The sequence below is a fragment of the Gobio gobio genome (genome assembly GCF_949357685.1).
Source record: "Gobio gobio genome assembly, chromosome: 9".
Classification (NCBI taxonomy): domain Eukaryota; kingdom Metazoa; phylum Chordata; class Actinopteri; order Cypriniformes; family Gobionidae; genus Gobio; species Gobio gobio.
Window position 1 is genome coordinate 13663760 of NC_137115.1, and position 27858 is coordinate 13691617.

The following is a 27858-nucleotide window of genomic DNA, read 5'->3' on the forward strand; positions in this document are numbered from 1 at the left end:
AACTCCAGCTAATCTGAATGCCTCTGATTATTAGACATTGCATTTATAAACTCAATAGAAACACGTGTGATTGGTTATAATGCGCAATGCGATTATAACATATGGCAAAAGTGGCTTCAACCGCCAAAGTGGCTAGTGGGAATGACTGTTAAACGCCACAGCCGAAATACACCTGCAAATGGTGGGTTGGCGATTGTTAAAGCCCTGTATATATACAGACATAAAAACAATAACGGTTCAATGACATACATTTTGCAGTTCAGGCACCTTTGTGTGCTGTTGTGAAGGACATGAATGAGAAAGATTACTAAAAACAAATTGAAATAAATAGCAAGAGTAGAGCATCTTTTAGTTTGTGTTGCTCTTCATTAAGTCTTGCATCTCTGTAATGAAAGTATGTTCTTCTTTTTCAGCTCGTTGCTTACAGATAAGAGGGAGGTTTGTGTCAGGACTACACAGGTGACGCCAACGCTGTCAAGAAACAGACACAGAGAAACAACATTAATCTGTTTGTTGATTTACTCTTTTTTTATGCAGTTTAGCTTTAGTTAACATTTACATCTCTGCCCTGATGGTATTTCAGTGGCTTGTTCATCTCGTGATCATGTTTAATCTCACCTGTTTTAGGCTTCCTTTCTCAGTAAACAGTCGGATCAGCGCCCATCCAGGCACCAGCAGAATGGAGGACAGGGCCAGTAACCAGCCTAGTGCGTACGCCCAGTCCGGGTACACATACCAGCGGTTGAAAGTGAGAGGCTTGTACTTAACCATTGAACAGACAAAAGACACCTGAAAAAAGAAGAAATAGAAGTTGTGAAGAATGGATGTAAAAGAAAAAGGAGAATGCAATCAGATAAATGTGAGAAATGGCTTTAGCCAGGGATATACAATAAATAATGACCAGAGAGATTTGTTGGCTTTTTGACAAATAGAAAACATGAAGCTCAAACAGATGAATGAAATGTATAGACACTAACCAGGGACACGAAAGGAGTCAGGTATTTCCAGCACAGCATAAACATATAATTGGGTCGTGAGTTTGTCATGTCTTCAATGATATCAAAAATTCTCTCAGCCCCTGTGGTGTTAGGGAAGAATTGAGCATCACTTGGTTTTAGATACTGTCAATGTTGTCTATTGCTGTTTAAGAAACTGTAATTGTTGTCTCATATCATAAATCATTTTAATTTAATTTATAGTAAAAAAAATATTTAATTTATAATATAGTTTCTTATGGTCATTTTCAAAAATGATCAGGGACTGTGACATGAAAATGTCTCGGTTACGTATGGTGACCCTCGTTTCCTGAAGGAGGGAACGGAGATGTAACGGAGGCCAGCTAGTAATTGCTGTGCAAGTAACCCTCACTCCTCTGATCTCAAGAGACGCTCTAGCGACTTACACTAGAGGTTGCAGCCTTTAGCCTCCTTGTTAGATCGTCCGACTCTCATGCCGGAGGACCTGGGTTTGAGTCCTGCTTGGAGCGGGCGATTCGAACAGGAGGGGTTACAGAGATGTACATCAGAGATGATCCAAAGAAATGGGATCCCGCTTGAGAGTCCAAACACTTTGAGTGAAACTAAACGAGCCAATGAACATTGGCATACAAACTTTGCATCACGCGTTCCGCCCCCGCAGTGCGGGTATAAATATGGAAGCGGATGCCGCATCTCTTTGCTTTTTGCAGAGGAGCCGAGCTAGTGACCCGCCGTAGTGATGGTACAGCAACCATGGCGACGGGACATACGTTACCAGGGAACGAGGGTTACCATATGTTACCACCATATGTAACCAAGACGTTCCCTTTCAGTCAGTCACTCTTGATGTACGTCGGAGATGATCCAACAAAATGGGATCCCTACCAAAACGCCATGTTGCTGATCTTTCCAGTGCCCTGCATAAGCCTTTCAGACCACCACCTGTTTGGGATGGATGCTTATGCAGAGAGAGTCAATCACTGCTGTTCTGCATGACCCACTCAGTGAGACTATCGGATAACACTGGGAAAGCGTGCCCCTTCTAGCGGAAAGGGAACACTGTGGAAGCCACATCCTGCCGAAGGGAGGTAACCATGTGGAAGTTACACATATGGACTAGCCAATTAGGGTAGTACAGCATATGGAATGTCTCAGTTGGCTCCAGTCTATTTAGGGGGGAGGCGACACTGGCAGAGATGACAGAGTGGGCTCTGTCGAGGGACAGACACTGGCTAGCCAACAGGGTAGCTGTACTGTGGAAGAATACACATATGGGGTAGCCATAGGGACCTCTACATATGGACACCCAGCATAGCACAGGTTCCTCAAAGCATATGAGTGTTAAGCCTGGCGCCAGACTTTGCGGCAAGTCTGACTGCCGGGGTTGACGGAGGAACTCAACAGGGTTAGCGGTTCCTGTAACTTACTGGTGCAATAAGCGCACGTCCCTAGCTATTAAGCGAGAATGGCGCAGCAAGCCGACACTGAGCAATTTCTCTGTGCTACTGGCCACTGAAGGTGAGTATCCGGGAGGAAACTGGCTCTACACCAAGGCTATAGAATCTAGTGAACGTGTTAGGTGTCGCCCAGCACGCAGCTCTACAAATATATGTTTGCGGGGCGACTTGAGTCAGTGCCCAGGAGGAAGCAACACTCCTAGTTGAGTGCGTTCTCAACCCGAACAGCCAAGGCACGTCTTGGGTTTGGTAGACCAAGACGATAGCATCCACTATCCAGTGGGCTAACCTCTGCTTGGAGACAGCTCCAGGGACCAGACATGGAGTTTCCAGAGGTCTGGATGACAGCATCAGTTCTGGGAACCAGGTTCGGTTGGGCCAGTATGGCGCTACTAACAGGACCTAATCCTGGTCCTCCCTGACTTTGCACAGAGTCTGTGCAAGAAGGCTCACTGGGGCAAACGCATACTTGCGTAGGTTCAAGGGCCAGCTGTGTGCCAGTGTATCCATGTCGAGAGTTCTCAGTCAGAGAATGAAGACTGAAGACCCGTCCACAGACCTGAAACTGCATGCCCGTTGTATGTGGCCCCGCAGCCGGTGACAGAGTCACCCGTGGAAACCACAGCATGCCTGGACATGCCGTAGAAACGTTGAAAGTTTGGCGACAGTGTGGGTTGATGTGCACCTGGTACATGCCGCTCTGCCACACCCATCTCCGGACCTGGCCGTGAATTCAGTGTTGAAGTGGCCTTATATGAAGCAGCCCGAGTGGTGTTGCCGAGGCTGCGGCTGCCATATGCCCCAGGAGCCTCTGAAAAAGTTAAGTGGGGCCGCTATCCTGCCCTTGAACGAATTCAAGCAGTTCAACACCAACTGGACGCGGCTCCATACAGAGATTAGAGATTCTCTGCACAGGGCACTTGTCTCAGTTGACCCGAAGACCCAACAGACTGGAGTGCCTGAGCACCATGTCCCTGTGTTCGCACCACTGCTCTCGCGAGTGAGCTAGAGTGAGACAGTCATCGAGGTAGTTGAGGATGCGAATGCCATGTCTCCCAGGAGAACAATGGCCGCCTCTGCAACCTTCATAAAGATGCGAGGTGACAGGGCCAGCCAGAAGGGTAGGACTCTGTACTGATATGCCTGGCCCTTGAAAACAAAGCACAGAAAAGGCCTGTGTCGAGGAAGAAATGAGACATTAAAGTACACATCCTTCAAGTCGCAAACCAATTGTAAACCAATCTCAGGGACGGATGCAATCGAAAATGCGTTTCTGTGTTAACATCTTGAACGGGAGCTTGTGAAGGGCCCGATTCAAGGTTCGCAAGTCCAAAATTGGTTGTAACCCAACGCCTTTCTTGAGTACAATGAAGTGCACATCCAGGGAAAAAAGGCACCAGGGCAGGCAAAGCGATTTATGCCCCAGCCACCCAGGAAAGCATGACTGTCAACTCTGAATCTGATTCAGCATGAGCACCCATTATTACAGTGGGAGTTTCAGCATCATCTTCATTTCCAAAATATAACAGCCCTCTCTCCGATGCATCAATTGACATCTGTCCTCTGCTGGAGCCCCGAATGAAACTCTAGGTCCCCCATGAGAATGACCAGCAATCCCATCTGTAAGCTACCAGGCATGTGAGACTGTGAGCATGGCCGTCAAACTCGATGGCACATGGTGTGCTGAGAGCTCAAGCCCTTATGAAAAAGGCAAGACAAACAGTGCACTAATGTGCGCCATAGTAGATCTATGCAGGTGGAGCTGGGGAGGTGAAGGGTTTCAGAGGAACTCGGATAATGTGCTAAAGGAAATACAGCTTACAGCAAATGATGAACCAGACTATTTAAATGTTGAGCAAGCAATTTCATTGGCTGCAAAATCAACTGAGTCAGCAGTTTTGCAGATTGCATGTAAAGGACATATCAGCCTGCACAATCTAGAGTTTCATGACTGAAGGGAAGGAAGTTCTGAATATCGTACATACTATTTACAGTATGTCTTCATATTACAGTTATTTTTTCTTTTACATCTTTCAGTTTCTGTAGCTTCTGTGCAACTCACCAAAAACCCAACCCATGGCCAAAGATTCAAAAACACAGAGGAAAAGAAGACAGGCTCCACTGCAGGCATAGTAGTCGAACAACTGGAATACATATATTCCCCCCTGTAGGTCACAATGCAAAATTACAACTCAAGCTGAACAAATGTGTTGAAGTTAAGTTGAAGTTAACACAATATGTGCTGTATACTGCCTACTATTTAGTAGTAGCTTGTAACAGCATACAGCATACACTGTTAAAGGTTTGAAAGTATGTAGCTAGTTTAACAAACACAAACCTCTGTAACCATGACAAGTTGGCTGAAAAAGCAAAAAAGACAGAAAAGTAGAAGGAATTTTTCTCGTCGTCCAGCTTTGCGCAGTACCATGGGGTACAGGTCCATCACTGATGTCATGAAAACTTCCATTGCAACAAACTTTGGGGGAAGCAGAACATAAGTGCATTAGAATTGTGAAACACTTTCAAATACGTTACATCAGATGAGGTTCTTTATATTACATCTATTTAAGACTTCCCAACTTAGGAAGGCTTTAGCATATCAGGATACCCATCAAACATGGCTCATGATTAAGGTTTTAGACCTCTGTGTGTAGGTTTGAATTTTAGATCACCTGTGTATCTAGTCCCAGCAAAAGAATCATGATGAAGAAACAAACAGACCACAACTGAGGGAAAGGCATCATAGCTACAGCCTGTGGATAAGCTATGAACGCTAGTCCTGGACCTGGGAGAAAGACAGAGAGATAATCTTTTCTTGAGTATTTAGTGGTCTAAAGCTGTAAAAAAAATAATCAAAGAATGTTGCAGAACCTGATTCTGCCACTTCCTCAATGGGGACACCCTGCTTTTGAGCCATGAAGCCTAGGACTGAGAAGACCGCAAATCCAGCTACAACACTGGTGCCACTGTTCAGAAGGCAAAGCCATAAGCTGTCCCTGATAGGGAAAACGTAGATTATACAAGTCCAATGAAAACCAATGTGCCTAAATTGTATGTTTTGTAGAAGAGAGAAGAGGAGGGGGCCAAAGATCGAACCCTGAGGTACATCACTGATTAGTTTATGTAACTTGCCACCATATGACACCATAACCTTCAAGATACCCTGAGGTAAGAATACCTTTGAAGTAGTATTTAAACAAAGGCAGCAGTATACAGTACATACAGTATAGTTCAATCTTGAAAAAAAAGAAAGATACTGAAAAAATATATCATATTTTCGAATAGTACTGAACTAACCTGTAGCAGTTGTTGTTGTATTTATTGTAGCTGCCTAATACAGTAAGAGAGGCTGTACCCAAAGCATAGGAGAAAAAGATCTGAGCTCCTGCTTCCATCCAAATCTAAATACACAACAGATTAGTAGTGAAGACTTGGGAAGGGGCTCAATAATTTTAATATTAATGCTAATTTGATGTCTGCAAAATTTCAATTCTGTTTAGCTACATATAACAAGAAAATAGCATACTTTTTACTGGTTGTGAAGGTATTTAAATAGACTGTGCAAAAAACATTACTTTATACAGTAATATCAACTGGTCTAGTCTTTGTATAATGTTATTAAACCTGATGCCAGGAAAGGGCAGATGGTCAGGTTACCTGTGGGTCAGCGAGATGGGCCGGTTCAGGGTACAGATAAAACACAATCCCCTGCAGAGCTCCAGGAAGAGTCAACCCACGAATCAGCAACACCAGTAGCATCACATAAGGAAATGTGGCTGTGAAATACACCACCTACAGTCCAAGCACAATAAAAGAAGGTACATTTTTTTTTAAATTAAATAATAAATAAATATATAATATGCAAATAAAATTAAATATGAAATATAATAATAATAATACAAATTTTACAAATGTCAATAAACAGGCAAAATACTGTACTGACATTAAATTATAATGAATGCAAACATAATTCCATTTAAAAACTGTAAATGCAGAAGAAAATGGAAAAACCTAAGAATTAAGGACCAGTAAGTGAATTGTGTTAAGACAAAATTATCTTCAAATGACATTTTTGCACACCTTGCCTGTAGATTTGACTCCTTTCCAGACACAGAAATAACACAAAATCCACATTGCAATGAGACACAGAAGAATCTCCCAGTTGATTTTACCGACCTCCTCAATACCTCCAGATAGACATAGCACTTTGTGTCTAAACATTTTAAAGAGAGAGAGCAACAATATGACTTTATAATTTGCTAATGTGGAATGTTTTTGTAAGATGTGATTATATTATTGTCAAATGTTATCATGATGTCATTTATATTCATTTATTTACTTCCAGAACTCAGTAGCTGCAGAGGTTGAATTAATCAGTGTTGTCCAGTTGAGGGTCAGATTTTTTGCAGCGAGATTTACACAATCATCTAAGACAGAGAAGGAGAAAAAAAACAGTTTGCAAACCCTTGGTTTGGCATATTCAGATATGATATTCAGCAGATGTTACTTTAAGAGTTTTGTTTCAAATTATCACCTGTGTTCCAGGTGTTGTCACAGCTGGCCCAAGGCAGTTGGGAGCTGAAAGAGTACAAGAGGTAGAAAAGCGCCCAGGCCAGAATGATGATGTAATACATGCAGCTGTACAGCACTATCAGTTGTCCTCCATAGCCAATACGTGACAAAAGCAAACAGAAACACTGATCACCAGGTGCACAGTCAACAATATTAATAGGGACCATTCAAGGATGTTATTGACCCATCGATTTAAGCTATTTTTAAGAAACCAAATTAAATAGTCTCAAAGTGATTATATATGTATAATAGATTGCACATTTAGATTAATTTATATTAATTGAAATCAAAGAAACACAATTTAAAAGAGAAAAATTGTCAGGATTCCTGGGTGATCGTGTTTGTGTGTATGTAATTCTTACCTGTTGGTGGTGGTTCCTCACGGGTTCACTGGTCCCTCCCACTCGTTTCACTAATTGTTCACCTGTCGTGTCTCATCAGTTGTTTTCTTTTTATAGCACGCTGTCCTGTCTCTCGTCGCGCGCTCATTGTTTTTGGTTGGTCTCAGTCTCTGTCCTGTCCAGTTGGAGGTCCTGGTTTCTGTCTCTCTTCAGTTTCTCGCAGGTTCGGTCGCAGGCATCCGGAGGCTTGTCAACGCCCGGAATTCACACGCTTGCGGTATCCGTGAACTTGTCCTTGAGAGAACTCCACCCTGCCTTGTCGGTGTGACTGGTACGCTTCGTTTTTAGGCGAGATCCAGTCTCAACCTGAGTTCGGCGAGCTGTCTTTTCTACCAGACGCTGCCTCGTCATCTGTCCAGTGCATGGAGTATTTCGTCAGTCATTCAAAGTGAGGATTTCTCTCCGGTTACCCACCAGAGTGGATTACGTCGTGGGACACCACGTGTGGACTCAATTCTGTGGAGTGTGATGTGCCTTGCCTGGACTTCTCATTGTACTTCCAAATAAACATTGAACTTGCATTTGACTCCGAGACTCATTCTGACAGAATGAGCGCGCCAATGATGGAGTCAGCGAGTTCGGAGGATTCGGAATCGGGGTACGCCGCACTTCATCAGCAGGGAATGGTCATAGAACAGCATTCATCCCTGTTGACTGAGGCTTCCCGAGATTTCCGTGTTCTGTCTGAACAAATTACTGAGCTCAATACCAGAGTAGACCAGATTGTCTCCTCGGTCGGTGAACGTTTTCCTTCTCCTTCTGCACCTGTTGAGACTGCACCTGCAGACCGTGAGCCACACGCGGCGACACCTCCGTCCTTCGACGGCGACCCCAACACCTGCCGGGCTTTCCTACAGCAGTGTTCCCTGGTCTTCGCTCTCCAGCCACGGCGCTTCGCCGCTTCAACGTCTAAAGTGGCATATGTGTTGACACTTCTCACCGGAAGGGCGAGACAGTGGGGAATGGCTGTATGGGGGGCTAAGGCTCCGTGCACGGCGTCGTTTGAGGCTCTCGAGACGGAGATGCTGAGCTTGTTTGTTCGCTCACTTCGTGGGGATATGGCAGCCGCCGAGCTGGTAAGACTATTACAACGGACCTCTTCCGTCACCGAGTATGCCATCACGTTCAAGACGCTAGCCATCACCAGCGGCTGGAATGACGCTGCACTACGGGCTCAATTCCTCGAGGGTCTTAATCCTGCCATTCAGGACGAGATCGCTGCACGGGATCCTCCCACCTCTCTCGAGACAGCGATCGACCTGGCGTTGAGGATCGAGACTCGCCACCGTCAACGAGACATCCGCCGGTCGTTTCGTCATCTCGCCGTCTCTGAGCCGGAGGAATTCACAGCATCTTCTCTCCAGACGGAGGAGCCGATGCAACTGGGCAAGCTCCGCCTTACCACCACTGAAAGACAGCGTCGTTTGTCCTGTGGTTTGTGCCTGTATTGCGGTAAAGCGGGGCATATCGCCGCAGTTTGTCCGGTAAAAGGGTACCGCCCGCCGATGACTTCGGGAGTTTCGGTGGGCGTGTCGTCATTCAAATCTCCCGTAAGCTGCACCACACTACCTGTAATCATTGACTATAAACTGTCTTTTCATTCACAGGCGTTGCTGGATTCGGGTGCGGAGGCAAGTTTTCTGGATGCCGGGTTGGCCGAATCGTGGAACATTCCTTCTATTCCTCTGTCTTCCTCTCTCTCCGCTTGGACCTTAAAAGGACAGCATATGGCTGTGATCACCCATCGCACACCCCCTGTCAGTTTGTTTGTCTCTGGCAATCATCGTGAGGAGATCGAATTCTATTTATTAGAGGAGTCTCAATCGCCTGTCATTTTAGGACATGACTGGTTGACCAAACACAATCCTCACGTTGATTGGCAGAACGGTGTTGTGTTATCTTGGAAGTCTTTCTGTCATGTTTCATGTCTTGGTCCTGCTCCTTCTCCTGTTGTTTGTTCAACTTTTCAGGTTCCGGATGTTGATCTCTCGGGAGTGCCGGCGGAGTACTCTGATCTGTATCGGGTGTTCAGTAAGACCCGGGCTACTTCCCTACCTCCTCACCGGTCGTACGATTGCGAGATCAAACTTCTCTCAGACACTTCTCCGCCTAAGGGTCGTATATTTTCCCTATCTAAACCAGAGAGAGAGGCTATGGATAAGTACATTAATGAATCTCTTAATGCCGGTCTCATTCGCCGCTCCTCGTCTCCAGCCGGTGCTGGATTTTTCTTTGTCAAAAAGAAGGATGGGTCTCTTCGTCCGTGCATTGATTATAGAGGGCTGAATGACATTACTGTTAAGAATAAGTACCCCTTGCCTTTAATGTCGTCAGCGTTCGAGTTATTACAGGGAGCGCACGTGTTTACCAAGTTAGATCTGCGCAACGCTTATCACTTGGTACGTATCAAAGAGGGCGATGAGTGGAAGACAGCTTTTAATACACCATCAGGGCACTGGGAATACTGCGTTCTTCCGTTCGGCCTTTGTAACGCACCGGCTGTCTTCCAAACCATGGTCAATGAAGTGCTGGGTGACGTGATTAACAAGTTTGTCTTTGTGTATCTCGATGACATTCTCATCTTTTCTCCCTCTAAGCAGATACACACCCAGCATGTTCGCCAGGTTTTACAACGGTTGTTAGAGAATCAGCTCTTTGTTAAGGCGGAGAAGTGCGAGTTCCACAAGGAGTCGGTTTCGTTTCTGGGTTTTGTTATAGCCGAGGGAGAGATTTGTCCCGATCCCGCTAAAGTTAAAGCGGTCGCCGAATGGCCAGTGCCCGACACTCGTAAAGAGCTTCAGCGATTTCTGGGTTTCGGCAACTTTTATCGGCGTTTCATCAGAAATTTTGGTCAGATCGCTAAACCTCTTACCGCTCTTACTTCCTCTAAAGTGTGTTTCCGTTGGAATACAGAAGCTCAGGAAGCCTTTGATGAATTAAAGTCCCGTTTCATCTCTGCACCTGTTCTTTCTATACCGGATGCGGCTAGACAATTTATAGTGGAAGTGGATGCATCTGATGTCGGGGTAGGCGCCGTTTTATCTCAGCGATCCTCTGTTGACGGGAAAGTGCATCCATGCGCTTTTTTCTCTCATCGGTTAAACCCAGCGGAGCGAAATTACGACATAGGTAATCGGGAGCTGCTGGCGGTTAGACTCGCTCTGGGTGAGTGGTGTCACTGGTTGGAGGGAACCTCGGAGCCCTTTCTGGTCTGGACGGATCATAAGAACTTGGAATATATCCGTTCAGCCAGAAGGTTAACATCTAGACAGGCTCGCTGGGCACTCTTCTTCGAACGTTTTAACTTCACCCTCTCGTACCGGCCGGGGTCTAAAAACACTAAACCTGACGCTCTCTCCCGTTTGTTCGAGGGTTCCGGGTCGGAGCGGACCGAAACCATTCTCCCGGAGGGGAGGGTGGTCGGTGCCCTCGTGTGGGGAATCGAACAGCGGGTGAGAGAGGCCGGCCGAGAGGGGGAAGTTCCGGAGGGGTGTCCGGTGGGTCGTCTATGGGTTCCCGAGTGTTTACGTTCCGATGTCATCCGGTGGGGTCACGAATCCAAGTTTGTCGGACATCCGGGAATTCGGAGAACGTTGGCTGCCATCCGTCAACGTTTTTGGTGGCCTTCTATGACTTCAGACGTCAGACAGTTTGTATTAGCCTGTTCAGTCTGTGCTTGTAATAAAGCATCTAATCAACCTCCCGCTGGTCTGCTTAAATCTTTGCCCGTGCCCTCCCGCCCCTGGTCTCATATAGCCCTTGATTTTGTCACCGGCTTACCGGCGTCTAATGGTAACACTGTCGTATTGACTGTGGTGGATCGTTTTTCTAAAGCGGTTCATTTTATTCCCCTGCCTAAACTTCCTTCTGCCAAGGAGATGGCTCAGGTTTTGATTGATCACGTCTTTCGGTTACACGGTATTCCGACTGATGTAGTTTCAGATAAGGGTCCTCAGTTCATCTCTCGTTTTTGGCAGGAGTTTTGTAGACAGATCGGCGCTATAGCCAGCCTGTCTTCTGGTTATCATCCGCAGACCAATGGGCAATGCGAACGGGCTAATCAGGATCTCGGTCGAACGCTTCGCTGTCTGTCGTCTAAATATCCTAATTCTTGGTGCCAACAGCTTCCTTGGGTCGAGTACTCTCATAATTCTCTTCCCGTCGCATCCACTAATTTGTCTCCGTTCGAATTATCTGTCGGATATCAACCTCCCCTTTTCCCATCACAGGAGCCCGACGCAGTGGTTCCGTCTGCTTTAGCTTTCGTGCGCAGGTGCAGACGCACTTGGAGGAAAGCTAAATCACTCTTATTACAAAACTCCAGACGAACCAAAGCTGCGGCTGACCGTCACCGGCGACCTCCACCCCGTTATGTGTGTGGACAAAAGGTATGGCTTTCCACCAAGGATCTGCCTCTCCGTGAGCCTTCTCGTAAGCTGGCTCCTCGTTTCATTGGGCCATACAGTATATCTAAGGTCATTAGTCCGGTAGCGGTCAAGCTTAAGTTACCTCCTATTCTTGGTCGGGTTCACCCAGTTTTTCATGTATCCAGGGTTAAACCTGTGATTTTTGCCCGGAATAATCCCCCTGTCTCTGCCCCTAAACCCCCCGCCCCTCGTCTAGTGGATGGTGCTCCTGCCTATACTGTTAGGAGATTACTAGATTCTCGTCGCAGGGGCAGAGGTTTTCAGTATTTAGTGGACTGGGAGGGTTACGGTCCGGAGGAGAGGTGCTGGGTTCCGGCCCGGGATATACTGGACCCTGGTCTGATCGAGGATCTCCGTCGGCGACAGGGTGAGTCTCCTCCATGCCCGTCCGGTGCCGGTCATGGGGGAGGGGATACTGTCAGGATTCCTGGGTGATCGTGTTTGTGTGTATGTAATTCTTACCTGTTGGTGGTGGTTCCTCACGGGTTCACTGGTCCCTCCCACTCGTTTCACTAATTGTTCACCTGTCGTGTCTCATCAGTTGTTTTCTTTTTATAGCACGCTGTCCTGTCTCTCGTCGCACGCTCATTGTTTTTGGTTGGTCTCAGTCTCTGTCCTGTCCAGTTGGAGGTCCTGGTTTCTGTCTCTCTTCAGTTTCTCGCAGGTTCGGTCGCAGGCATCCGGAGGCTTGTCAACGCCCGGAATTCACACGCTTGCGGTATCCGTGAACTTGTCCTTGAGAGAACTCCACCCTGCCTTGTCGGTGTGACTGGTACGCTTCGTTTTTAGGCGAGATCCAGTCTCAACCTGAGTTCGGCGAGCTGTCTTTTCTACCAGATGCTGCCTCGTCATCTGTCCAGTGCATGGAGTGTTTCGTCAGTCATTCAAAGTGAGGATTTCTCTCCGGTTACCCACCAGAGTGGATTACGTCGTGGGACATCGTGTGTGGACTCAATTCTGTGGAGTGTGATGTGCCTTGCCTAGACTTCTCATTGTACTTCCAAATAAACATTGAACTTGCATTTGACTCCGAGACTCATTCTGACAAAAATAATTTTGAAGACACATAATATGATATGTGAGAAGAGGGATTTATATCCTATAGTGGCTCTTTATTCTAGCTGAGTTTTATATTTTATTTTAGAACATTATTTTAGAACGTTTTAATTCCATGCTGACGTGTCATGCAGCCAAACAGTATGACAGAGGAATCACTTTTACTTATTTTTTTCCTTTTTATTCAAAATATTCACAAATTTGTGAATTATATCATAAAATATATGATATATTGTGTGTATGTCAAGTGTGTGCAAGTGAATGTGTTTTCACTTACACACCAGCACTGAAGTACCCCTTTAAGGTTTTAACCAGGAACCATGATTTTGAATTAGACCAATATAAAATGCACTTTAAAGAAATTGAATCTCCTTTTATAATACAGTTCCAGGGGCTGCCACAGACTAACAATAACAATAATAATGTCGACTCGATTGGTACACTGCCTCAAATTTAGGCTACTTTAGAAAATGTGAATGCTGGTTGCCTGTCCAAATCCCATCTGCAAAAAGAATGCAGATACATTTTCTTTTTTAATTGTTTAAATATTTTGACTCACCTTCAGCCAGTGGACAGAGGCGATGCCAACATGTAATGCCCCCTTCCTGTGTGTACTGTCCCATAGCTGTCTCTAGCAGGAACAGAGGCACCCCACAGGTAACCAAAAACACCAGGTAGGGTATCAGGAATGCCCCTGAGTACAATAAAACATTAAAATGCCAGAAAGATAAAGTAGATCATTCATATTTGTAACCACTAAAATAAAAACATTTCAAAACCGCAAACAGCATTTGTGCATTTAGGCTGCCTCATACCTCCTCCATGCTTGTAGCAGAGGTAAGGAAACCTCCAAACATTACCCAGACCAATCACAACCCCTGCCACAGCTAAAATAAACTCTGCTTTACTGCCCCAGTGCCCCCTCTCCTCTATTTGTCCTTTGATTTTAGTCATACTGCCACACCGTTTTGACCAGGTCACTCTGATCCTGCTGTCAGACTGCTGTAATTTCACAGTGAATTTGTTCTAAATTCTGCTTAGGTGCTATTTATTTATAAATGTTTCAAGCTATTCATTGACTGATCCTCATCAACTGTAATGACAACCAAAGTGCAAAATAAGTAATGGTGCGAGTCTAAAGCAGATATAGTTAATCATGATGTATGATATGCCTCAGGAAACATTTGTATTTCAAATTCTAGTTTTGAAGAAAATTGTTAAAATAGGCAAAGTCCAGTCTAGGAGTAAATAGTGTGCACTGTTGCAAAACCGTATGTTAAGTTACCGTCAGTTACCCACTACCCCCTCAGCCCACAATAACAAACTTAAAAATGCATGACAATTATTATCAAAAAAGCAAGCCCCAGTTTTAGTTTGAAAATACTGTATGAGTAAATCATTATGCATCCATTCTGTTGACTGCTATATATTGGTATTATGGTTTTCTATTTTTTTTTGTCATTTGTAAGGTTTCAGATCCAATTCACCTGTCTTAATTAAGTTTAAGATTCCTCAAACTGTGAAATCAGCATTTGGGGACATTCTATGTCTGACTGTAAAATGTCATCTTCCATTTTCAGTTTTCATTTAATGTCAAAACAATATCTTAAACATCCACACATCCATGCAACAGATCCACAAAATGCACACAGGAATCCAGCAATATTTTCAACAGATGCACACATCCACAAAAAGTCCTCCCTTATCTAGGCTCCCCGCAGTGATTCTCAATCATTTCAGTGGAAAATGACCACAGTGACTTTATTTTGATTCTGAACAAACATTTAAAAGGAAAGAGTAAAACTGACTAAATGTTCCTAAATCTTTACATGTCAGCAGCTAAGACTACTTGTGACGGCCGATGACGTGGCCACACAGCAAGGCGGTAACTAAACCACACACAGAGACATGCATCCTTCCCTTTTGTTTGTTTACATGTTATTTTGTTTGTCCTTTAGTACATTTCATAATTAAACATTTTGTTGCAGATCACGCTATATATTTCATAATAAAGACAGACACAGATTTGGTTAATTTTCACCATTTTATTTCTAATTTACACTTTTATACCATACATGACTAGTTTGGGTGCACACTTTCTAGTTCTTTTTCTAACTTCGTTCGGTGTTTCACTATGGGAATCGCTTTGGCATGACAAACTACGGAAGCTCTTATGCCACCACGTCTGTCTTTGACAGACAGGTCGACCTGAGATCAGGCTCCGCCTCCACCTATATAACTCAGGTTGGACCTAACGAAGTCATTCTCGCTTTCGTCCCGTGAGGGACTACAACAGCTCTCTCAGCACGTCCGACCTCGTCGCTGATTTCGCTTAACTGTTCAACAGGCGGGCCATCATTGGATTACGCTACCGAACGAGACATCAGTGGATTGGATTGTGTTGAGTGTCACACCGAATAGTGTACGCGTCAAGGCGAGCTATTCTTTTTGGTCTATCGCGTGTTATCAGGACGGTAGAATTTTCAGTGGTGTCAAACCGCCTTTGGGCTTTACGCGTCAAGCGAGCCACGAAACCATCAGACTAACGTGTTGTGACGAGTCTCTGAATCACTCCTCCTCTCTCAAGCCGTTATGTCGACAGTCATTACCCCCGCCAAAGGGAATGAGTCGAAAAGCAGGGAGCCTGCACCCCGGCCGTGTCCATCATCATGTGGAGCAATCGTCTCGGGCAGGGACCCCCATCCCATGTGCATCGTGTGCATGGGCGCAAAGCATGCTCAAACGTCGCTTGCGGACCCACAAACTGATGTCGCGTTCGGTAGCGTAATCCAATGATGGCCCGCCTGTTGAACAGTTAAGCGAAATCAGCGACGAGGTCGGACGTGCTGAGAGAGCTGTTGTTGTCCCTCACGGGAAGAAAGCGAGAATGACTTCGAAAATTTTGGAGAGAAGGCTGAGTGGCGGTGGCTAACCAGCAGGACCCATGTCTGGCCGGAGCCACCGCGAAACCTAAGGCTACTGACCATCAGCGAGCTACCACGACGAGCTGGGCTGATATGATGGAAGCCGAATCCCCGGATATGCCTCCTCTGTTCGATGGCCTTCTCGCACACGAGGAGGAGCAACCGGGGGACGAGGACGCGGAGGGCGATGCTAACTCTGACCTCCTCGACTTGGACATGGACGACGAAGAGGAAGAAGACAACTCTCTCTTCCCTGTCCAACAGTCTAGACCTCCTAGCGCGACCGACTCGGGCGCTCAGGCAGACGGTAACCTGCACGAGGTGTGCAAGCGAGCCGCGGCAAAACTGGGCCTAGCGTGGCCCGCGGCTCAGGATTCTGAAGGAGCAGAGAGGGACCTTTACGACGGGAAAAGGCTACCGCCTGCTCAAACCACAACAAGACAACTCCTACCCGCCGTGCCGGCGTGCATGAAGGAGATGTCCCGCCATTGGGGTAGCCCCTTTAAGAGCAAGCTCCCGACCAAGGGATGCTCTAAGCTCGAGATCCAAGGAATGGAAGAGCTGGGGCTGGCCGGACCCCCAGCGATAGAGTTGTCAGTGGCCTATCACCTCCATCCGAATCGCCGCTCATTTTCTGCCTCATCCCAAATTTCGCTGCCGAGCAAGATGGAGCGTCTGACCGTGTCCGTCTATCAGAGGATGTACAAACACGCGGCGCAGTCAGTGTGCTCGCTGAACGCGGTGACTTTACTGTCAGCGTACCAGGCCGAGATTTTGGAGGAGATGGGGCGACAGCTAGATACGGGGGTGCCAAACCCAGCACTCTGGGATGAGATATGTGTGGTGAACGACCTAATTCTCCGCTCTTCTCGTGGCGCGGTTCAGGGCTGTGGCCGTGTTATGGGCTTGGCAGTTTCAGATGAGAGAGCGTTATGGCTGAACCTGTCTGGACTGAGCAACGCTCAAAAAGCTGAGGTGATGGACGCTGCGTTCGACCCAACCAAGGGCTTATTCGGACCAGCTCTCGAGAAAATGAGAGAGACCAGCACCCTCAGGAAACAGGAGGATGAAGCTTTCAACCTCTGTTTACCACGCAAGCAAACACCGCGACCACCCTCTCAGCCAGCATGGCAGGGCTTCGCAGCAGCCGCTACTGCGAGAGGGAGACAAACGGGGGCTAGGAGTGTGAGACCGCCTCCTAGCGGACAGCAATCTGGCCATCGTCCGAGATCTGATGGATCCGGACCCTGGGGGAAACATTCATTTGCGGCTGCGGTGGCGAGAAATTGCCAACCCCACCCCGAGGATCGGAAGAAAAAGCGTGCGACCTGACACGCGAATGCTCCCCTGCACTTCTCTCTCCACCCGTGAAGAGAAGGAGGGAGTCCAGCCCTGTTGTTCTCAGTTCAGTAAGGGCTATAGCTATAAGCTATCAGGGTCAAAATGTTCTCCAGTGTCACCAAGCACTCACAGGGGGTTTTCAAACACCTATCGGTTCAGGGGAATGTTTAATAAAGAATGCACTATCGCATCCAGGCCACAAGCTAAGGGCGATATGCTCCCCGAATTCAATAAACACTGAAAATGTTTCACTATCGCAGCCAGGAAGACAGCCGAGAGCAATAGATCACACAAAAATCCAAACATTGAAACGTGTATCCCTAGCCTCTCCGCCGGAGGGAGCACTCGCGCCTCCAGAAGGGGTTTGCGCGGAGACGGTAATGACGTCATCAGAGCGCGCCGGCGTTGGGGAAGTATACAGGGGACCTCTCTCGGCCAGCATACTCAGTTGGCGCGCATGCGCAGCTCATCCGTGGGTTGTAAACACAATTTCACGGGGGTACAGACTTCAATTTGCCATGAAACCACCCAGATTCAATGGTATAATAGTCTCAGTGGCCGAGGGAGAATCAGCTCGTGCCCTGACGGCCGAAATAGACACTCTTTTAGACAAACGAGCCATCAGAGTGGTGCCAAAGGAAGTGAACTGTCAGGGTTTTTATTCCCATTACTTTGTGATTCCAAAGAAGGAGAGCTCATCTCTGCGTCCAATTTTAGATCTCCGTGTGTTAAACAAACACCTACGGAAGTATTCATTCAAAATGTTGACACACAAAACACTTTGTCGATCCATCCGCCAGAACGACTGGTTTGTGACGATCGATCTGTCAGACGCGTATTTTCACATAGATGTTTACCCATCTCACAGGAAGTATCTCAGGTTTGCATTTCGAGGCACTGCTTACGAATTTCAGACAATGCCCTTTGGTCTGTCTCTAGCACCAAGAGTATTCAGCAAATGTGTGGAAGCAGCACTTTTCCCGTTAAGAAACAAGGGGATACGAATACTGTCGTACATAGACGATTATCTGATATGCGCCTCATCGAAAGAGCAAGCAATCAAAGACGCAGACAGGGTGTTAATGCATCTCGACAGCTTGGGATTCAAAATAAATATGCAAAAGAGCCGCTTAGAGCCAGCTCAGCACACAGAATATCTAGGACTAAGTATAAACTCCCTCTCTTATCGAGTCACTCTGACAGAGAGGAGGGTCACGTCCTTCACTCAGTGTCTCTCCCGTTTTCAGACGGGGAAAATTGTCCCGTTCAGACTGTGTCTACGAATGCTGGGGTTAATGGCTTCGGCGATATCTGTAGTATGGCTGGGACTACTCATAATGAGAGACTTTCAGCGCTGGGTCGCGCATCTGCGTCTGTGTTCTCTGCGTCATCTCAACCGACCGGTGAGAGTGACTTATGTGTGCGTCAGAGCGCTCAGACATTGGAAAAGCCCAGCGATCCTCAGATTGGGGATTCCCTTGGGGACAGTGTCGTCGAGAGTCACTATGACGACGGACGCGTCATTAAAGGGCTGGGGAGCGACTCTGATGGGCAGAACTGTGAACGGGGTGTGGCCTCCACAGCTGATTCACAAGCACATAAATTACTTGGAATTGATGGCAGTGTTTCTAGCACTGAAACTTTTTCTGAGCTTCATCAGGGGCCAGCATGTTTTAGTGAAAACAGACAACTCCACAGTGGTTGCTTATATCAACCGACAGGGAGGCAAACGCTCTCTTCAACTGCACCAGTTGGCAAAAAAGCTGATTGTATGGTGCGACATAAGGCTGTTATCCATCAGGGAAACCCATGTTCCAGGCATATTGAACAGGGGGGCAGACTTATTGTCCAGGGGAAATCCCCTGTACGGAGAGTGGAAAATTCATCCCCAGGTGGTGAAGCAGATATGGCAGAAATACGGCCAGGCGGCCGTAGATCTCTTCGTCTCGCAGGAAAACACTCAATGTCCTCTGTATTTCTCTCTGGCGGACGGAAATGCACCGTTGGGTGTGGATGCTTTAGCCCACCCATGGCCAAATGTCCTGCTGTATGCATTTCCTCCTCTGAGCCTGATTTCACCAACTCTGGTCAGGGTGAGGGATATGGGATTGTCGCTGATACTTATAGCTCCACGTTGGCCATCCAGACATTGGGTAGCCGAGATAGTTCAACTACTGTCGGGTCAGCCGTGGCCCCTCCCTCCCCGGAGGGACCTCCTATCACAAGCAGGGGGGGGGGGGGGAATCTACCATCCTCACCCAGACAGGATAGCTCTCTGGGCCTGGCCCGTGAGAGGTGGAATTTAAGTGCAGCAGGTTTGCCCCCATCAGTCGTACACACTATACAGAGTGCAAGAGCCTCTTCCACCTGCTCACTTTATAGTAATAAATGGCGAGTCTTTGAAGTATGGTGTGGGCGGAGTCATATTTTCCCTTTTCAAAGTTCAGTGAGGGACATATTATGTTTCCTTCAGGATCTGTTAGATAAAGGGAAAGCTTTTTCTACGTTAAAGGTATACCTAGCGGCTATATCTGCTTGTCATGTGGGTTTTGGTGACAAGACCGCAGGTCAGCACCCTTTATAAGTCGCTTTATGAAGGGGGCACGACGTAAGAGGCCAGTGGCCAGACGGATGGTCCCATTGTGGGATTTGTCTACGGTTTTAGAGGCCCTTTCTCAACACCCTTTTGAGCCGTTGGAAGCTATGGGATTAAAGTTTCTTTCTCTTAAGACAGCACTGCTGTTAGCGCTGGTCTCAGCTAAGAGGGTGAGTGACTTACAGGCTCTGTCGGTCAGCCCGTCTTGTCTGCAGTTTTCTCCAGGGTTCACAAGGGTTTCCTTTCGCCCTAATCCTGCTTTCGTACCTAAAGTAGTGGACTCGTCGTATAGATGTCAAACTACAGAACTTGCAGCTTTTCACCCTCCTCCGTTCTCTTCTCCGGAGGATACGAGGTTGAATTCTTTGTGTCCTGTATGAGCACTTCGTGTGTATGTGGAAAGGACAGCAGGTTTCAGGGTAAATGACCAGCTGTTTGTGTCATGGGCTACTCCTCGCAAGGGGAAGCCATTGTCACATCAGCGACTGTCCCATTGGATTGTGGAAGCTATTTCTCTAGCATATAAATGCAGAGGTTCCCAACCTCCCGAGGGCTTAAGGGCCCACTCCACTAGGGGCATGGCCACATCATGGGCCTTACTTAGGGGAGTTTCGGTCCAGGAGATCTGTGCTGCAGCAAGCTGGGCCACACCGCACACTTTTGTGCGATTTTATAGACTGAATGTGTCGGAGCCATCCTTAGCTCACGCAGTGCTAGGAGCCAGCACATCAGGTCCCATATGATGGGGTATAGCGTACGTTGTGCAATCCGGGAGTGGTCTATATCTCCCATAGTTAAACACAGAACGAAGTTAGAAAAAGAACGATGGGTTACTTAACGTAATCCCGGGTTCTTTGATAACAGAGTGAGGTGTTTCACCAACACTTCCCTCCTTGCACAGGAAAGGGAAGAAATCTCTCCATAATGACTTTGTTAGGTCCAACCTGAGTTATATAGGTGGAGGCGGAGCCTGATCTCAGGTCGACCTGTCTGTCAAAGACAGACGTGGTGGCATAAGAGCTTCCGTAGTTGGTCACGCCAAAGCGATTCCCATAGTGAAACACCTCACTCTGTTATCAAAGAACCCGGGATTACGTTAAGTAACCCATCATTATTAGTGGTATATTGAGTTAACATTTATTTCTTTTGAGTTTAAGTTACCTACATGTGGAAAGCAGAGGTTTGGCGCTGTCTGGTCAAAACGCTGCACTTCTGTGGAGGTCTGTTCTAATCATAGACTGTAAAAAAAGTGTCTATTCACACCAAGTGCAAATAGCATGCCTTGTTGGCAAGTGCTATTTGCACTAGCTCCGCCAAACAATGCCTAGTTGGGCCAAACAAGATTTAAAAAAGCGCTTGGATTTCAGTGTCTACAGTGGTGCAATCAGTAAAGTATATGGCTAATGGATCTTGATTTTGACGCGACTGACATGGTTTTGAATCCGCCTTTTGCACTTAGTGCAAATAGCCGCTGCCAAAACAAATATAGATGTAGTGTCCGTGATGTCACCCATAGGATTCTGAAGAGCAGTTTTGAAGTGTAAAGTAGGGACTAGCTGGCCTTTGCCATCTTGGCAGCGCGTCATCACACGTCACTCCCGGATAATAGAAAATGGGCAAAGAGGCGGGACGTGGGTGGAGCTGAGGTGACGCGATGGCTAACAGACAGCAGATAAATGGCTATCCACCTGTCACTCAAAGTGGCCACGCCCTTAATTATGCAGAACTTTAAGGCTTTATATAATGTAAACGAATGAGTTATAATAAAATTCACCCCCCTCACAGTTGTCATGAAGGGCAAAATTAGCCGCATAGACCAAAACCACAATTTGTACCAGGCTGTAAACATGTTTTTTCCTGCTGTAAATTGGCCATTTTAACATGGGGCTCAATGAGATTTTGCCCCCTTCTGGAGCCTGTCCCTAGGGTTGTTTGTTTATTTGTTTATTTTTGTTTATTATAATTGTTTGTGTATATAACTAACTTGTTCATGACCCATTTCTTTATTTTTTGTGAATGAATTACTTTATTAATTCTAACTGTGTTAATTTATGTTTGTTATTCCCTATGTGTGTAATGGACTAGTCCTTTGTGTATATACGTTTCCCCATGTGTGGCATTGGGGAGGCCATGTCTTCTTTGTTTAGGTTGGTTTGATTAGTTTGTTTGATTACTGTTAAGTTTGGTTCTCTTTAGTTTACCCTTTTTATGGGCCCAGACCTGACTTTATTTTCATTCAGTTTTTTTAAGTAATTTAATTTGTAATTTTGTTTTGCATTTAATAAATTATTTTTTGGTTGGAAATCCTGTGTTCTTTGCCCATGACTGCTTGGTCCCTCACATATGGTGTCAGAAGTGGGATCAGCAGAGGGCACAGGTTTCCTATTTTAGTTTTTCCCCTTTTCGTCCTCCCTATTTTTTTTTTTTAGCTATGAGTTGGCCTGGAAGAAAAGGGGCACAAAGGCGGGTGCTAATGGAAGCACCAGAAGGAGAGGTGGAGACCATAGAGGATGGTGAGGAGATTGTCACAGAGGAGTCCGGAGGTCGGGAGCCAACGCTTGCAGATCTGACAAGTTTGTTCCGAGCCCACATGGTGCAAATGGACGCTCGGGAGGCTGGGGGGGCCCAAGAGCATAAGGAACAAGAAAGACGATTTAAGGCATTACAGCATCAGTTTGGCCTGCTTCAGATGGAGGTGCAAGCTCGTACTCCACCCACCTCTGAGCCACTTTCTATGAATTTATGTCCTGGGGAAATGCAGGATGGTGACCCTGATTCTGACTGACCACTTTCTAAAAGGAGTGAAAGAGAACTTCTCCACGTGGACCTTGATAGAGGTCAGTCCTTGATTAAAGAGCCTAGATTAGAAAAATTAAGTGACTCTGATGACGTATAATTTTTTTTGATAACCTTTGAGAGGATTGCTGCAGCATGTTGTTGACCTAAGGCTGACTGGGCATTCCGCCTGATTCCCCTACTGACTGGTAAGGCCCGAGCGGCATATGTTCTTAAGGACACTGATGACTCTCTTGATTATGATTGTGTTAAAGGTCCCATGGCATGAAATTTTAATTTCATGAGGTTTTTCAACATTAATATGAGTTCCCCTAGCCTGAATATTGTCCCCAAGTGGCTAGAAATTTTGATCGGTGTAAACCGAGTTCTGGCTGTCTTTCTCTGCCTTTGAGAAAATGACAGCTCAGACGAGCTGATCTTGAATTTTCATGGCTTGTGAACGAGTGAATGCTGGCAGTTTCTCAGTGTTTGGATGTACAAATGAAAACAGAAGTCTTTTTTCAGTTCCTTCTGATCTGTGATCAGTGATTCCTGATGTGTAGCTAATTATTCAAGTTCACACAGAACTTTATTATTCGTGCACACGCTGTGGCTTCTCTCTCTCCCGACAGAATGGTGTTTTCGTGTTTTCTATCTTGTGAGTCACTGTTTTTGCACGTCCTCGTTGCGTCTATCTGTTCTAAAATGTGCATACAGTCGTGAGTTTCTGCTCAACATCGGCAGAGCCACATCTTTAGAGATAAACCTCACGCACGTCGAAGCTCGGGCTGCACTGACCGGTCGGCCTTCAACATCACCGACCCCCAGTACTGCATCTCGCCCACAGCGGAGGCACCAAACGCGGCGCGAGATTAAGCAGAAGGGGGGTAAGCGTGGGGTATCTGGGCTAGGCTAGCCAGCTATCCCCACAATAAACTGGATTACATTTGATTACTGCGCTTTTTTGTCTTTGTTTGCGCTGTGTACTCAATGCGCGTCACTGACGCTTCATATGATAGGAAAATATCTAAAAATGATGCTATAATCAACACTTACTCGTAACTCCTTCATCTCGACAGCTGTAATGGTTACATGTCAAGTCAAGTCAACATTATTTATATAGCACTTTTAACAATGCAGATTGTTTCAAAGCAGCTTTACAGTGTTAAACAGGAAAATAATGCAACATAGGGCCCTATCTTGCACCCAGCGCAATTGACTTTGTACACCGACGCATGTGTAATTCCTATTTTGCACCCGCGCAAAGCGCGCTTTTCCCTCCACAGAAGCACGTCGCTAAACTAGTGAATGCACTTGCGCTCCCTGGGCGGTTCAGCGCAAAAAAGGAGGCGTGTTCCGGCGCAAACAATCCCTGGTGCTATTTTGCTGTTCCATTAAACAATTGCGCCACTGACCAGAAAAAACCTAGTCTAAAGTCAGTGGCGCGTTGCGCGTTGTTCATTATGCTATTTTAAGGGCGCATGCTTGACCATAATGTATAGCGTGCACAACGCGCATACACTTTGCTCATGTAATCTACACAGATGCAACAGTTATTTTTGCAAATCATAAATTGTTACGCTAAAAAAATATTAACACATGAGATGACGGAAATCATTGTGGTGTGCCACGAAGATGTGAAAAAATAGGCATAAATCTAGCTTACAAATGATTCAGGCTAATTGTAATAATTAAGGATAAGACTTTTGCCCAATAGTGGCAAGACATATATGTATATAAGGACATCTGACAAATTGGTTTGTCCGTCAAGAACCAGGAAAAAAAATCGACTGAAAAACTGAAAAAACTGAAAGACTGAAAAAAAAAAGACTGTGAAATCACCTTTACCATAATGTACAACATTACAACTTCACTTCTCTGTCTTTCACTGCTCTTACAAGCACATCAATCTCCTTGGCTGTGAACCGCTCCTGGCGTGCGCCTGGTAAATATGCCATAATAATAGCAATCCATTATGGAACTTGCGCACCTGCTTTTAAAGGGAATGTTGGATGACGCTCGGATTGGTTTATTCACGTTACGCCCAAACCACACCTATGAATAATGAAGCTACTTCAGACCAACCCATTTTAGATTTGCGCCGGGCACAAGAGCCATTTATCCTGCCGGGAAAATAGCAACAGCGCCGAGACCCGCCCACAAAGTTACTTGCGCTTCGCGTTTTTACACTTGCGTTTCAGATCGTTAAAATAGGGCCCATAATTTTATTCAGCCGTGTAGCCATTCTGGAGAAAACGGTGATGTCATCAGTTCATTTCAATTATTATACAGTGACAGTGTGGGCTTTAGATCAGTAATTAGATCAGTAATTTAGTTTATTTGGTTAATTTAGTTTAATAATTAGATTTATTTGTATATTTAGTTGAAAAATTTTGAAAAATTTAGTGTCCCCACGTGTTACAAAGTTGGTAGAATAAGAAGGTAGACGGGCTCGGCATGACTGGGACTCGTGTTCATTCAGAACTCTCAGATACAAACAAAGTAAACTTGCGCTGACAGCGCTCTCACAACTCAGTAGTTACAATATAACTTTGTTAGCAATCGCTCCGTCTCTGGTACATTAGTTATGTCCGATTCGCGAACAAATCGTTCTTTTGAACCGGTTCTTTTTTGTGGACCGGTCGAACCAGTTCACCAAATCGAACTGAATCGTTCTAAATGGTTCACGTCTCGAGTCAGCGCTGATCCATAATGTGGCATTGGGGAGGCCATGTTTTCTTTGTTTAGTTTGATTTGTTGGTTTTGTTGGTTTGATTAGTTTGTTTGATTACTGTTAAGTGTGGTTCTCTTTAGTTTACCCTTTTCATGGGCCCAGACCTGACTTTATTTTCATTCAGTTTTTCAAGTAATTTAATTTTTAATTTTGTTTTGAATTTAATTAATTATTTTTTGGTTGGAAATCCTGTGTTCTTTGCCCTTGACTGCTTGGTCCCTCACACTACTGTTGTGCTTTTTGTGGGGGCAAACATGGGAAAAGTTATAATTTAAACGATGCGCATAACACCATGTCTTGGGAAGTTAACAAAGGGAAATATTAACAAGATTACAGGTCGCAATTAACCCCAAAAAGTTTATACGAGTCTCATGAAAAAAAACATGCCTGTGGTGACATATTTTCAAAAGGTTTTTAAGAAATCTAACGGAGCGCGATCGGGCCTTGCTGAGCGCAACTGCTGGGACTACACTCTCTACTCCTTCCATCCAGCGCCATTGGTGTTTATCTGGAACGTGGAGCACGATCTGGCCTTGCTGAGCGCAACTGCTGGGACTAAACTCTCTACTCCTTCCATCCAGCGCCATTGGTGTTTATCTGGAACGTAGAGCGTGATCTGGCCTTGCTGAGCGCAACTGCTGGGACTACACTCTCTACTCCTTCCATCCAGCGCCGTTGGTGTTTATCCGGAACACGGAGCGCGATTGGGCCTTGCTAAGCGCAACTGCTGGGACTACACTCTCTACTCCTTCCATCTAGCACCGTTGGTGTTTGTCCAGAAGGCGGAGCGCGATCGGGCCTATCATCAGTCTGGACTGTACACTTTTGCTGTTTCCACACAGAGACGTTGGTGTGTGTCTGGTAACATACACTAACACTCTAATAACATTAACAACAAATGAATTCTTTACGTTGGTGGTTAGTTATATTTACATTTATTTTTAAGATGTTGAGTTTACACAGTACATCATATAAAATGCTGGGCCTTCTCATCTATTCAATATCATTAGTATAAAGGTCCTTTCACACTGGACGCGATTTTGACGGACAAATAATTTGCGCAATTATAATTTTTTTCGATCAGCTGTTTGTGTAATGAGTGCTTCCATACCGAACGCGAATGTGCTGTGGCGAAAAAACTATGTTTATTTTATTAATTTCGATGTCGATTTTATTAACACTCGCAGCGACAGAAAAGGCTTAAACCAATCACATACAAGGAAACAAAGGTCACGAAATGTCCAGTTGATGTCATTAGCTATTCAATCAACATTAACCTTTGCCAGGTATCGCATTTCTCACGAGATTACAGCTGTAGTTGTGTTTACAGCTGTACAGATGCAGCTGTGTTTGCCCACTGTAGGCTACAGACAACAATATCATAACCTTTTGAGTTAAAACTCGTTGATTTTTTTCTAACCTAATTGTGTCCGCGACTATAGAAAGTGAATGTATTTCCGTCAGTACGACTGTGGCACTTAAATGTTTACATTGTGACTCAACTGGAAACAGAGCTGCTCTGGATCGATTGGTTCCTGAAGTTAGTGGTTTGTCTTGTCAGATGCGGTGCTACTGTCTCTGGAGGAGCTCCTCAAATTGTCCCACGGAAATTTGAAAGTAAGTGCAGAACCGGCCATGATAAAGTTTTAGCTCCTGTACAAGATTAGCACACTCCCCTTCAGACGCTCTGTTCTTTAAGACTGGGTGCACCCAAAACCTTCTTTTCGGTCTTTTAAATAAAATGAAAAGCTCGTCTTCACTGGATGATGAAGTGTACGTGTTTTCTCAGCCGTCACCGCAAATGTTTTGGAATGTTGGAGTTCTGAAACGTCACAGACGTCGCAAACTCGCGTCGCGGCTGATGTGAATGGTTTTGACACGACTATTTGCACAAAAAATATTTGCTTTTTCCGCTTCGCTTTTACGTTACGTGTCCGGTGTGAAAGGGCCTTTATTCTGCCCCTTTTTGGTACATTCGGAAATGTGTTATTTTTCAAATATCTCTCTAAATGTAAATACGTTGGATGTATGTGATAGTAGATAATTTTCTTGTACATGAATCTGTTCAAAAAATGTCAATCTACAGTCCAGTTTGCTTTCCTTGGTCCCCTATAATGGTATGCAAACAACTCTCATTCCACCTGCTTCCTTTTCATGCTACTTGATGCAGTTGGTAACAAATATAATATTGCCCTCTGATCATTTTAATGAAAACACTACCAAATATCAATGTAAAAACATAGCTTCACATGGTCGTGTTTTGATTGTAAAAACATAGCTTCACATTGTCATGTTTTGATTGTTTTATTGTTGATTATTAAAATGTCATTGTACATCCTGGTCCTTCATCTCCCACAACTTATATATCCACACTGTAATTTTGAACAATTCTGTTCTCGTAAAAAAATTTTTTTTTGCATATAAATACACCGAGTATTATACCAAAACTAGACCAACTAAACTTATGGGTAGAAATTGCAACACCTGATGAATTAGCTATTACAGAAACATGGTTAAAGAAGAGCATAGATAACTCATTTATTAGAATGGCTGGATATGGCTGGAAGATAAATCATTTAAAGGTGGGGGTGTTGCTTT

General features: G+C 45.4%; 1 protein-coding gene across 1 annotated transcript; it reads right to left on the bottom strand.

The window, feature by feature from the left end:
• Nucleotides 1-348: 348 nt before the first annotated feature.
• Nucleotides 349-13844, bottom strand: LOC307131581 (sodium- and chloride-dependent GABA transporter 2-like; the record flags this gene model as incomplete). Its single annotated transcript, XM_079825294.1, has 14 exons — nucleotides 349-471; nucleotides 619-789; nucleotides 978-1078; nucleotides 4497-4599; nucleotides 4773-4910; nucleotides 5107-5219; nucleotides 5306-5430; nucleotides 5732-5835; nucleotides 6092-6226; nucleotides 6515-6647; nucleotides 6774-6861; nucleotides 6969-7109; nucleotides 13450-13584; nucleotides 13706-13844. The coding sequence occupies 14 exons, from the start codon at nucleotides 13842-13844 to the stop codon at nucleotides 349-351; spliced, it is 1749 nt and encodes a 582-aa protein (XP_079681420.1).
• Nucleotides 13845-27858: the final 14014 nt, after the last annotated feature.